This window comes from Quercus robur, chromosome 6 (genome assembly GCF_932294415.1).
Source record: "Quercus robur chromosome 6, dhQueRobu3.1, whole genome shotgun sequence".
NCBI classification, from domain to species: domain Eukaryota; kingdom Viridiplantae; phylum Streptophyta; class Magnoliopsida; order Fagales; family Fagaceae; genus Quercus; species Quercus robur.
The window spans coordinates 7,684,246-7,698,977 of NC_065539.1; the positions used below are offsets into that span (position 1 = coordinate 7,684,246).

At 34.0% G+C, this 14,732-nt stretch overlaps 1 protein-coding gene across 1 annotated transcript; it reads right to left on the reverse strand.

Annotated features, from left to right (window-relative positions):
* Positions 1–5,667: 5,667 nt before the first annotated feature.
* LOC126732548 (uncharacterized) lies at positions 5,668–12,785 on the reverse strand. The gene is made up of 2 exons (XM_050435470.1): positions 12,405–12,785; positions 5,668–6,455 (listed from the first exon to the last, which is right to left on the reverse strand). Exons 1-2 carry the CDS (start codon positions 12,551–12,553, stop codon positions 6,251–6,253), a joined length of 354 nt encoding a protein of 117 aa, XP_050291427.1. The 5' UTR covers positions 12,554–12,785; the 3' UTR covers positions 5,668–6,250.
* Between the last annotated feature and the right edge of the window lie 1,947 nt (positions 12,786–14,732).

Below are 14,732 nucleotides of genomic sequence, written 5' to 3' on the forward strand. Positions count from 1 at the left end.
TCATTAATATTGCACTATTATTATTTTAATAACTCACTTGGTAAAAAAATTAAAAAACTTAAGTAGACACAAAATTATTTCACAATTAAAATATAATTTAGAATATAATTGAATTTTCTCTCAATTATATATGCATATATATATATATATATATAGACACAAGCATACATACATGAAAGCTGATATTCTGTAATTTCAATCCGAATAACTAATTTAGCTCAAAATGACAAAAAGTTGCATGGAACATCAATTCAGGCCAAAAATTGGGACGATATGAAAGAAGTGGGTCAGACTTAGCTACATTGATCTATACACCAAAATGAAAAAATTTGACCGAAATGAAACAAGATTCAAAACATTGTTTAATTCTCTTATTCCTCCTCTCATATGGATTCTATACTCATAGTGGCATTCTTTGTTGAGTTTTTACAATATCTTTACCTCAAAAGGAGAGGATATATAAAACGAGAATTTTAGAAAGAAAAAAAAAGAGAAAAATTAAAGAATGCCCTTAAGGATATTAGTTTAGGAAATTTTTTTAAAATTTTTTTATAAAAATAAATAAATAAATAAAACTTTTTTTACAACTTTTTATATTTCTTATGAAAATGGTATTAAAACTTTAATAAAATTGTCCATTAACAAATCTCTAAGAGCATCCGTTAACAAGATCTATAAAGAAATGAACACTACTTCAAATTAATTACTAAGTTTTTTTTTTTTTTTTTTTGAATTAGATTTGTTACATAGATTTGAGGTTTAAATTTCCTTGTTAGGGAGAAAACAACCTAGCTTTGTTATTAGGGATAGAATATTCAAAAGAGGGAAGGAAAAAAAAATCCAATATTTTTTAGAGAGAGAGAGATATTTTTCTTTAATAGTGTTTGGTTTGTAAGGTAGAAAAGAAAGGAAAGAAATCTTTATGTGGGTCTCACTTTCCACTATCTCTTCTATCTCATTTCCTTATAATTTGGAAGGAGACGATAGGCCCAATAAAAAAAACCAGTCCCTACATTTTCTTTCCCTCTCTCGATTTCTCTCCAACCAACCAAAGGAAAATCCTTATTCTCCCTACTTTTTTCCTCCTCTTTTTTCCTTTCCTTCCATCTTTCCTCCAACAAAAAATAGTGTGTACTTTCTATCTTTTCGAAAATTATCTACCTGGGAAAAAGTTTTATTTTTTAAAAAATGGAGCTTTAGACATATGTATCTAAAAGAAATGTGATTAATGAAATAATTTTACACGACCCTCCCTAATGAAATTTTGCTTTCAATAATAATGTGTCAAGTTAAACTTGACGGCTAGGATCCATGCATTAGATAATGAATGCATATTAAGAGAAAGTATATTGTAAAATGGTTTAATACAGAACCCCTCACATTTGGCGGGTTCCACACACCTATAAAACCCATATGTTATGAGAGGATTGCCCTATAAATTGATCTCATAAGATAATTTATAGTATAGTAGGGGCCAAACACAAGGCAACATCATCATCATCACACCAAATTGTGATTCCTTCATATTTATTGCAACTAATAAAGGCTTGCATTAAGGTAAAAGTAGCCAAACAACACTAAAATTTAATTAATTTGGACTTAGTGGTGAGAGTATTGATTGGCCGAGAATTTTGGCCTTTTGGACAATTTAGCTGAGTATTCCCTTGTCTTATCCACTAAGAAAAAGGGAGCACAATAAGCCTATGATAACAACAACAAAGAGTTTTTAGGACATTAGATTAGGTTTAGAGAGGTGAATTCCTCTTTAAATTAAATAATGCTGCTCTTGTTCTATGAAAAAATTAATAAATAATGCTGCTCTTATTTTTGGACATATCATGAAATCACCATCAGAAACCTGATAAGAGAAAAAGTAGGCCTCCAATGCATAATAAAGTGGCCCGACTATTCTATTAAGATGTTCCATTCAGAACCTACCAAAATAACTTTTCCATTCATATGGAGAATAATTGTCCTCTTCTTTTTCAATATATAATTAACATTTATTGAAAATTGACACAACCACGGGAACAACTGTCGAAACAGAATAGATTGTTGTCGAATATACATTTTCAAAATACCAACTATGAATTTTCTTTTTTGACTGATAGTTCACGAATGCACCCAGTAGTAAAGATGAATGTTTAAAGTAAAATAAAAACAAGGTTTCTATTTTTTTTTTTTTTTTTTTTTTTGGGGGAGAAGAGGAGAGAAATAGTCATAACTTGTAAAAGGAGAAAAATCTTGTATATGCCGGTCTCATGTGTGGGACTCACATGTCAGTGAGACATGGACTTCATGCGACCAGCACACGAAATACTTTCTTCTCAAGTTTGTTTGGGAGAAGAATCTTGAGATAAATTTATAGGATAGAAAATAAAAATTAAATATATAAGTACACTATATCAACTCTCTTTAGTGTGATAATTTCTAGGATGTCACTTCACCCGAGTACTAAAACTTTCGGTTCTAACATGCCAATCTTTAGCTTTAAAACACACCGTTCCTACTGACACCATTCCACTTGATAACAACACCATCCCCACACTAATAAATTTCCTACAAAAAGAAATACTAAGCAAATAGAATTGTATTCTCTAGGGCCAAAACTGGGCTTCATGTGGACTTAGATGTTTCATAAAGTTACTTTTCTTGTGCCACTACCTCAAACTTTTTTTTGCACTCAAAGCCCATGTCATGTGTCATTGGTATGCACAAACAGCAATTGAATCTTGTAATAATGCACCATCAACATGTAGGAGTATATAATTGACATATTAAATCAGTCTATGACCCTACAATATCCTAGAAGCCGATTCACTCACTATAATAGTAATTATGTTTAGCAGCATCCCAACTGAGATCAGCACAGTTCAATTTCTATGTCTCAAAATCATTGATCAATATATATATATATATATATATATAAGCAGAGACCTATTCCAGGTATGGTTTGGAATGGGTCATTGACTACTTGATCCTTTTAATAGTAATAACAATCTCTTTATCCCACCCATAACCCGCTCTTAGAGAGAGTTTAAGATAGCTGAAGCTTCATACAAGAGAGCATAAGGTTTTGCCATGTGATGTACTCTATGAAACGAAATGAAATACTCTTAAACCACATCAGAGATAAAAATAAATTTAAAAATAAGGACTCTTTATTTCTCTTGATTCAATGTTTCAAGATTAATTTTTATTACATTTTTTATTCAATATTTTAAGACTACTATTTGTTTCATTCGGTTCAATATTTCAAGACTTTTTCTTTTTCTCGTATACAAAAAACTCTTTACATTTCCATTCACCCTTTTAACTTCTACTCATTTATACACACATGCCCACAGCCCTTGGCTTCATGTCATCCCATCTCAAATACACTAAGACAAAAAACAATACCATTTACCCTCAACCTTTCAATGACACCAATATAACTCCAACATTGCAGTACTATTTGATCCTAACCTGTATGATTAGGCTTTGACAAAGGAAAGGGGCTTGGGTTTTTATTTAGTGACAGTAGCTTACAATTTTGATATTATAGTCGAACATTATGGATTTTGTGTAGGTTGTGATTCACTTTGAGTCTTTGGATGTTTGGGATTTTGTTTTGAGAAAATCATAAATGTATTTTGTTTTAAAACTAAAGAAAAAGAAAAACTCTAATTGATTATTTTTGAAGTGTTTTTTACTGCTATTTTGTGTAGTATGAGCCATAGTAATAAAAAATAAAAATCAATGATGATTTCAAAGAATTTTCCACCTTTTTTTTAAAGGATGCGGAATCCCAATTAAAGACAATTAAATTATGATAAAATATTATTTTATTCTTTAAATTCTTATCTAAAGATTTCAAAATCGTTTAATCGGTTTAAAAAATAAAATCTATTTTTAATGGTAAATATTATAATCTGTTATAGTCATATAGTGTTATACAATTTTTTAAAAATAAAATATAAATTAAGAAAATCAAGTTTCAAAGTATTCAAAAATATTGTGGGCAAACACAAATATTATACAAAAAAAAAAAAAAAAGTATTATATGTAGGTCTTAATATATATAAAAATGATTTCAAAGGAAATTGTAAAGTAATCCGCGCATCGCGCGGGACATCATCTAGTTGCTTTGAAAAGTAGAGAGGAAACAGTTGGAAGCCGTATTCGTTTGAAAAGTTCTAAGTCATACCAAGCATCATGGATTATTCATTTCATTTTATGTAGTACTAAACTAAATCATGCAGTTTGAATTATAACAACAAAGAAAGAAACAGTGTTATAAAGCAATCATTTATAAGCATCCTCCACACTAATCTATTATCCAACAAGAGAGGTCCCAGCATACCTTTGGAAGACTTGTGTTAGAGGGAGCACTAATTAATTTAAAGCAATCATATCACCTGTATGCCACTTTTTTTTTCTTCCATTGCTCATGATAACTCATACCTTGAGCCATGCTCGATCGAAACAGAACAAAATGGTCCCATAAGGGGACCACGACACCTTTACTAAACCGAGAATAATGCAACCAAGCAAAGTGTGCAAGTTTCTGGGTCTTTGCCAAATTTGCTGTTATCTGCTTCTTATATTCAGAAGTCTACTCAAAAAGAAAGAATTGTAAGCATTTGAGATATTGAGCACCAATATGGAAAATAAACTAAAAGCAGCAGTATCTGAAAAAATAACATGATTTACTTCAAATGTTAGACACCATGAGTTGTCTATAAGCAATCTGGTCCCCCCCACCCACCCCATAAAAAAGTTAGGACAATAGCAGTCTATCCCTTTTCATGCAGCAAAAACAGATCTGAGACTAAGACAATATTGCAAATCTATCGCCAAAATCAACAAATTCGATATAAACGTGAATGAAAACAATCAAAGTACCAATCTATTTATATTTTGTTTTCACAAGTCGAACAACAACCAAGCCTTCTTCCCAAAACCAAAATTATACTCAACATTCTATCACTTTGTCACACAGCAAAAACATATATGAGAGACCATGACAATGTTGCAAATCTATCAACAAAATCAACAATTTTAATATAAGAGTAAATGAAAACAATCAAAGTACTAATTTATTTATATTTTGTTTAACAAGTCAAACAACAACAGTCAAGCTTTAGCCCTCAGATTTTGGGGGTCGGCTATAGATCCTCAACAGACTAGTCAAGGTCAACCGCATGTGTTTTTTTTCGTCATTCTATTCTAACTAAAAGCATACTCTTTATTTCTTCCTTAGAAAAGTCCCTTTTACACCTTCTATTCTATAATTCTATTTTACTTAGAGTCATACTCTGTTTTTCAAAAGTCAGGAAGAAAAATTTTTGAAAGCCTTAACCAAAACTCAAATAAGCAACAGTCACTATAAACTAGCATATTCTCAGTTTATACCTGTCCCAAGGTATACATAGATGCCTTTGCTTTTTAATCTCTCTCTCTCTCTTCTCTCTCCCTATGTGTGTGTGTGTGTGTTAATAATGTAAATAGGATATACTCATAAAGCAATTTAGACTCATATGGAATTTTGATCTGTTCATGTAGGCACCCTGATCTGATTTTAGTAACATTCTCTAGTTCATTGTGTGAGAATATGCTGTCGTCATTGTATTTGTCCTATTCTAAAAATAATAACGAAGATAAAAAGCTTTAGAAAATAAAGGCATCTAGAATCCAATCCAATATGCTTAACAAAAAATATATAAATTACAGGAAAGAAATATAAGAGCCACATGACATATATTCGGCCAATATTACAGGTCACTAAAGACCCATTCATCATTGGATTCTTATCTCTCTCCCTCTTTTCCCCTTCTTCACAAATTCTAAATTTCAACTATTAATTAGCAAGTTTGTAATTCCTCGTGTCTCAAACCTGAATAGTAAAATATGTAATGTAACTTTATCTGCAGAACAATTAAGCATAAAATTTCTTAAACCAAACTGAATTTACAAGTTGATGAGGGGAATATCAACAGGAAGCTTTCTTCTCTCTTGGCTCAAAACGTATATGGTGTTTATGTGTGAAGAAATGGTATTTGGCAAATTCGCATCCTTTGTGTATGGGATATAAAAAAGGATAAACATAAAAAAAGAATCATACCATCTTCGGAAAGAGGCAAGCAGGAGTCCTTGTCAACAATATCAGTACTCAAGCATCTAATAAAGTGAAAGCCGAATGAATCGAAAGTAAGAGATAAGCCATTCTCAGCTAAAGTACACAGCTGCACAATTTCACTGCCATAGATGTTCACATGGACAATGGTAACTGCAATCTTCTCTCCCTTTTCCGGGCCAGTGCAAGCCTAGATATTCTTAGGCGTACAGGAAGAAAGATACCAAGGCAGATAAAGATCAAAGAGAGCCAAAAGTGCCTGAAGTACAAGGACACGTAGGATGCTATGACAAGCATGCTAAACACTAAGGCCCAAAAGATTGCCACAGCAACATCAGCCCTGCAAGAAGTCAACATATCCTATTACTTAAAATGCTTTTAGGCACTGATGAAGGAGTCATAAGTAATCTAGATAAAAAAATTTTGACAAGTGTAAGTAATCTAGATAATCAACAAAGGTTCCCTTGAGATTAATTTCTTAAAACAAAAGACAAGATTTGAGTGAAAAAGTGAAACAATGAAAGGGAGAATTAGACAGTTGAGTGCATCCAAGAGAAGATTAATTACAGAAAGAATATCACTGCTGAATTAATTAAATGATGACTCAATAGCCTACACGCAAAGGAAAAACTGAACAATCGTGTCCGATAAAATCCCGACTAAGTTGATACCCATGCAATCACACCCATTCTTCCCCCCATAAACTACCCATGCCTGACATATTCCAACTAGCTGCAACCTCAGTGGGTATGATCAATAATGTTGCATAACTATCCAATCATCCATCGGTAGTTACAGTCATAAAACTAATAAGTAGACCCAGCACTTTATCAGGTAGAAATTCCTTCTTGGATTACCTTAATGGTTTGTTTGGATAGAGGCATTTAAAGAGAAGAATTTGGATATCAACTTTTGGTCTAAATGACTTGAATAGAGTTCGAAAAACCAATTTTTTTTCTATTGATGAAATTTATGGATAGATTTGAGCATTATTAATATATGGACTTGAAATGATTAGGTGTAAGATGTCATCTCAAATCCATAATATCACAAGTATTGAGGTACATACAGAATATCCTCCCTGTCTTGATAGAATTTTATCAGCAATAAGCTAGGATAGCAGAGAAGAAATAGAATAATAATGGTTTGTTTCGAGGGATCCACCCTCTAAATGTTCTAGCTGATTTATTCTAGTCTCTTGTTTATACAACTATTCCCAACAGTAAAGAGATAATTTTTGCAACTCCTATCCTATAAAGTTGCAAAACTTATTATTATTCAAGGGTCCCTTATTTATGCCACTATTCTCAATGGTAAAGAGGTAAAGTTTGCATATTATAAAAAACAAATACAAATCAGTAGAACTGTTATACAGAGAACTACGCATCAAGATTTGGAACAGCTACCAACGGCACCTTCAACAATGGATCCTTGGACTTTTTCAAATGGGTTTATTTCCCTTCATAACATTCATCACCCTTGTATTTCCCTTCATAACATTTATACCCTGGAAACTTCTTCTTCATTTTCTTCAAATCTTCCAGGTGGCCTTCATAGGTGATAATCCTTGCCAATGTCCCAGGACTTCCCTTTTCTTTCTTCAATTTCGATGCTCCAAAACTGCATGTGGCCATAGTGATAAGCTTCCATCTTCCTATTGTCTAATGGCAACTATGGTTGAGTCAATAACCCCATCGTCCAGTTTCTCTTTAAGCAAAGACACATGAATGACTGGGTGCACTTGAGTTCCTGCATGTAATTCAAACTCATATGCCACCAGTGCAACTCTTTCAATTATTTGGAAAGGACCATGATATCTGGGAGATAGTTTCAAGTTCTTTCTTAATGCAATGGAAGCTTGTCAGTATGACCAAATCTCAAGTAGACCTGATCCCTAACCTTGAATTCATTTTCTCACTGTTGAGCACCATATATTTCTTTCATGCGAGCATGTGCTTCCTTAAGGTTGTGCTTAAGTTTCCTAAGAAGCAAATCACGATTCTCTATTCTTGGTCCACTTATTCAACCAGAGCAGTACTGTGAAACATAGGTTAGCATGTTGGATGGTAATCGCCCATAGACTACCTCAAAGGAGGTCTTTTTAATGGCTGGATGCGAACTTGTATTGTAACAAAATTCAGCCCAGCTTAACCAATTCGCCCAGTCTTTTGGTTCAGAACTAGTGAAGCATCTTAGATACATCTCTAATGTCCTATTAACTACTTCAGTTTGGCCATTTATTTAAGGGTGGTAAGAAAAACTAAAGCTAAATTTGGTGCCATTTAAATTGAACAACTCCAACCAAACTTTCTTGAAAATGTGACATCCCTATCACAAACAATGGTTTGTGGTATGCCATGGAGTTTAAAAATGCGAAAAAATAATTTTGCAATGCTTGCAGCCGTGTATGGGTGATAAAGAGGGATAAAATGGGCAAATCTAAATAAACAATCTACTACAACCAGTATGGTTCATTTCCCCTTTGACATACGCAACCCATCAATAAAATCTATGGTGCCATTTTTGAACTGTGAGTACCAAGGCAAGTACTTTTAGGAGCTCGAACACTGGTAATAGCACTGAATTGAGAGGCCAACATCACCTAATCCTCGCTTAGACACTCCTGAAAAGTGACCTTTTCATCCATATGAAACTTTATCAAGAGCCTTAAGAAGTCTCACTTGATTTCTTTAAGGGAGTGAAGCCATTGGACCCCTAAGACCACATCAAATCTTCCTAAAGGCAGGATGTAGACGTAGATGATGCTTGGAAATCCCTTCAAATGCAAATGCACACAGGAACATTTACCCAAGCTTTCTATCTTCTCTCTTAATGCTACCAAGACTTCAAAAAGTGCCTTGCAATACGTGCAAGCCAGCCTTCTTGGCTATTTTTGCATTCACCACCAAGTTGTGGGAGCTACCTAAGTCAATTAAGACTAAGTTAGGAGCTAATTTTGCATTCACCAGGTTGTGGGTGCTACATAAGTCAATTAAGACTAAGGTAGGAGTCTTTCCCAAATGCCTGTGTATCCTCGTAGTTTCAGGAGTGGATAGCATGAAGGGAGTTGGCTAAGACTTTGCTAACTTCATGACCTTCCAGCTCCACTTCCATTTCACACTCCATCACTTTTGTCTTCACAACATGACTTAATGAGAAACAATTTTTTACATATGTGCCCAAACCCCTCTTCATAATTCAACCAAAGTCATCCTTTTGATTGGTGGAGGGGCTCGGTTGTTTGCCACACTTCTAGGTTGCATGTTGGTCTGGGTTCTTGGAATCTGGTTCTTCTTTGGGCCAAGTTTCATGCTTCATACCACTATTTTCAACGGTAAAGAGATAAAGTTTGCACATTATAAATACAAAATACAAATCTGTAAGACTATTATGGAAAGAACTATGCATCATAATTTAGAACAGCTCCTTGGACTCTTTCAAACAGTTTCTTTCCCTTCACAACATATTTTTGTTCAAGCAAAATTTTCAAAGCTAAAATTATCTTGTGTCATTAAATTTATATGTAGCCATATGCTAGCAATTGATCTTCAAATCCCTTGATTTTAAATCCTCAAAGCCAAACACAACCCAAGGGAAATTATGGATGGATTTATGCCGCAACCAAAAATACAACCACCCACCCCCGCCCCCTGCCCCCAAAACCCCAACATCTTTATCTAAAAAATCTTCATATAGAAACCCCTCTTTAGGATGATGCAGATATGAGATGCCCACATCACAGACATCCAAAAACCTCAATCTCCAAGTACCTTACTAATGGATACTTAAAAACACATTAGTTGGTTAGGACTCTATAATGCATTAGGTCTTCCACTGCAACTAATATCGATGATAGAATTTTTCATGATATTTGACATAGAGATAACATATAGCAAAAGTTATCAAAAAGTTAGTTATTTTAAGTTGAAGCTAGCTCACTCCATGCAATTTATAGAAACTTTAGTCAATAGACTTTACCACCATAACAATTTCCCATATTTTAATGTTACCCTCACTATATTCTCTTATCTATAACTAATCTCAATCAGTTTCACTTGAAAGCTTGTTAGCTCTAAAAAACCAACACCAAGAGTTCTAGAAAACATTCTCAGACTATTTAAACACCACCCTTCTAATTGGCTCTTGATTTGGGAAACACTCAGTTCAACTAGGCTCATTTATACCACCATTATGAGAGTGATATATGATTGATATCCAACAACAACAATAACAAGCTTTAGTACCAAATTATTTGGGGGTCACCTATGGATCCTCAATAGATTATTTAAGGTTGACTACATTTATTTGGGGATGCCCCAAGGCCCCCAACAATTAATTGTAGTGGATCCGTTCATAAGAAGGTGACTAAATTTTATGTTGGCCATCAACCACCATGACCCTCCTCCTTTGCCTGGGCTTGGGACCAACAGTGATCAAAATATACGACACTAATTACTAAGCACAAACAAAGGTGGAGTTATACTATTGATACCCATATGCTTTAACTGAACACAATCACCAAGAATAGGAAATTCCTTAAAAATTGACTAAAAGTGCATATGGTTGAAGTAATAATTAAACTACCTCATAACCAACCCTGTGCTTGTACCAGGAGAAACCTCTAGACAAAAAGAATGAGAACAATGAGATACATTATACTCTTCTCTTTTTCTTTTTCTTTTTGATGACCTGGAACCTCACCAAGGTTTGGACTAAATTATACTCTTCTCCAATCATAAAGAACCCATTCAAATGCACTCAAATGGTCTGTTATTCCCCAAATATATACCAAAAATTAAATTTGTACGAATCAAAAGATTTAGATAAGAAATCAAGCTGAGACAAACAGTTCATGGTATCTCAACTCAATAAACTACTTAAAAGGCCAACTGTACTTGCTCATATAGGGGAAAAACAAAGATAAAACAAAAATGCACGCAAATGTATTGATTCAAGATTCAATGGAAGAGTAAATGCTTAGTTTACACTTTAATTTTATCCAGACTCAGGATTTTCCTGGCTTCAGAATTTAAATCAAAAAATCAATTTCTTAGTTTCTAAAAATGTTGTGGGCAGATGGAATGTCTTTTTTGACAGTATAGTGAGTGAATCAACCAACATTTGAAATTTTGCACAGAAAAATACCTTAAACTGACCTGGAAAAGACTCTAAAACATTGCAGCCAAAAAAAAATTTACAGGATCCCCTAACTGGTGGGTAATACAGACACACAAAAGTGAACCGGAAATGGCCACACAAACGATCATAGAAATTTGGAAGTAGAAGCAATGTAAATGGTTAAAATTTGTTTCAGCAACTATGGTACAATTCTTTGGAAGCCCCGTATAAAGAGGTCAGAAAAAATTGATGCATGAATTTACTTATAAAAAATAGAAATTCCAAGTTAAAACTAAACCCTACTTAGTCCTAAGCCTTTCTAAATCAAACAATGCTCTTATTTCAAACCTTATACTCTTATAGAGCTGATCCCCGCACACCCCCAAAAAAAACCCCAGCTTGGATTTGGCATAGCTTCACATTTCCAAAATATTATTCATTATTACTTCAGTTCTTTCCAAGATTACCACAAGGTTTCTTTCTTTCCTTTTTTTTTTTCGATTTTTCATAATCATATGGATGTAAAGTGGGACAAAATATATTTGCTTACGATGGTCAATAATTTTGGATGAGGAACTACCGAACACAATCACTTGTTGTCGTTTCTCTTCAATTTTCTGTTGAGGTCAACAACAACTTGACCCGAATGTAAACGAAAGCAAAGCAAGTGTCAACGAATGTAAACTACTTTCAGCAGTTAACAAATAAAATTTCTCATCAGTCATCACCACTGCCCAATAAAAGCACATCAAGTAACAAAATCCAAATCCACCATTTCTTCAAAACCAAAAATGAATTCACCAAACCACAAAAAACCCGAAGCACCAAATCACTTCCACTTAAAAGCAAGATTTTTCTCAATCTAGGAAAAATCCAAAATCAGATCCCATTTATTGCAACCTCAACATAGCCTCAGCCTCAATTTCCACAAACTCAAATTCATGAAGTTACAGTGCTAAAACTTTCACTAGCAAAACACTTAATAATAATTCTATGGTAATGGGTCATAATAGATAGGCTATAACACCAAAACACAGCACTCTATGACAAAAATTCAAGATTTGAGTGGGTTTTACACGATAACACAAAGCAGCACTGTAAAGAAACAGCTTCGAATATATATAAAAAAACAAGAACAAAACGAAAGAAGAGCAAAGAAGGGTATACATACCAGGAAGCGATATGGGGTTTAGGAGAGAAGACAGTGAGAGCAGGACACTTGTTCTGGGATCGGATCTGGTAGTCTCTGAGTTGCTCCACGAGTTTCGACCGAGTTATCATTTCTCTTGGGATCGGAGATCTTTCTAGTTTCTCCGACATTCAAAATCGAAAAACTACAACGACACACACAGAGAGACGCCAAGATTTTCCGAGCTGGAGTTACGGTTTTATTGACAGATTCAGACTGTAAATGAATTCTGGTTCGAGAATAGCCCACACCAGTTCCAAGATCCAACAACGATATCCAGGTGAAGTGAAGAGTGAAAGAAAGTAAGAAACCGAAGAAGAAGTGAATTCAGTTTGTTGCACTGCCTGCTTTCCTACTTCTTTTCGTTTCGATAATTATTATTAATTAATTAATTAATTGGGTAAATACCAATGCACACATTTTGCGCATGTTACATGTAAACAAGTTTTTAAAATGTAACCACGGGCCTAGTTGCCTGAGTGGTACCCGGTATCTTATGTGTCTCCTAACTTGGGGGTTTGATCCCTACCATAACAAATTGCCCAACAAAAGAAAAGTTTTTAAAATGTATACAAATTTTCAAAACATATATACAATTTATTAAGACTATAAACAATTCTGTATATTTAATTATATAATTTTTTAACAAAAAAAATACACAATTTTATAAATTTAATATATGTAAATTTTCAAATAATGTATACAATTAAGTAGGGTTGTCTAGAGTACCCGATCACCTACCGGAACCGACCCGTCATGGCCGGACTAACACCTCCGACAAGTCCAAATCTTCAGAACCTAACCCCAGCGAGTCGAGTGGCGGGTTCCGTCCTTAAAAACCCGATCTACCTGACCCGCCCGACAAAACCTCAAAAAGAAGGCCGAAATTCGGTACCGTTTGGGCTTCTCAGCTCCGATCCAGCCACGTTTGGCCTTCCTTTACTCAGATAAGCTCAAATCCTCACTCTGATAAGCTTAAATCCGACGAATCTAGCCCAGATCTACTCAAACTCCGGTAAGCTCGACTTTAAATCAGCCAAATCCCTTTAAATCTCTGCCAAATCTCGACCATATTTCCATTGATACAAAGGAATATCAGCCAAATCTTGTTAGATCCGACCAAATCTGACAAGATCCGGCCAGATTTCGGCCAAAACCGGCAAAATCGGAAAACCCAAAACCAACCAAGGAAAACCCGAAATCCGATATGACCCGACCCGCTTGTTCTGAAACAGCTTCTGTGTCGGTTACAGGTTGAAATCTTCCCCACCCGAGACAGTCGGGTCGAGTCCGGGTTGGGCACAAACCCGACCTAGCCCGACCCGTGGACACTCCTACAATTAAGTATATTTAATATACACAAACTTTCAAAACATGTACACGATTCTGGATATTTAATATAAACAATTTTTAAAAATTTACACGATTCAGCGTACACAAATTTTCAAATAATGTTCATTTTGTATACTTAACATACATAATTTTTTAAAATGTATACAAATATGTACAATTAATGTACACAACTCTATACATTAAATGTACAAAATTTTCAAATTATGTATACAATTCTATACATTCAACAAACATACTAAGAATGTAAGTAATTCTGTAAACTCAATATACATAATTTTGTACATTTCATGTATACATTTTTTCAAGGAATATGCACAATTTTATATATTCAAAGTCCACAATTTTCTAGATTGTACACAATTCTAGACATTCAAGGTACGCAAATTTTCAACTAATGTAAACAATTTTGTATATTTAATGTATATAAGTTTTTAAGTTCTACACAATTCTGAACACTCAACTTATACTGAGTTACTATACTATTAATATATGGTGGGGTCCATGAACGATAACATAAATCGGTGTTTGAGGAAGAAGAAAAAAGGAGTCCCCAGTCTACAATATTTAAAGGAGAATTAATCTAATCACATAGTTTGGACTGCTAGAATATCCTGCCAACAACACCCCTTGAATCCATTTCAAGTCCAGCCCATGGAGGCCCAATCTGTAGAATAATATTAGAGTAACAAGTTACATCAATTCATTTTCTTAAACCATACAAACCTCATCACATGCACTCCACACATACGATGAGACTCTTTTTTTATTTTGAGTTTAATATAATTTTTCAATTTGAAATTATCTATTGTTAGTGAGCTTACACCGGAAGGAAATTTAGGATTTTAAAATGAGTAAAAAGCAAGATTTAGTGTATGCTAGATTTTAGGGGAAAAAATGTATCAATCATGTGTAAATATATCCCAATCACAATATTTAACTAAAACCCATCCCCTCCCA

Coding starts and splice junctions, on each gene's coding strand:
- LOC126732548 (XM_050435470.1), bottom strand. CDS start 12,553: ATGTCGGAGAAACTAGAAAGATCTCCGATCCCAAGAGAAATGATAACT. Junction 6,456..12,404: donor AAACCCCATATCGCTTCCTG/GTATGTATACCC, acceptor GACTTCTTGCAG/GGCTGATGTTGCTGTGGCAA.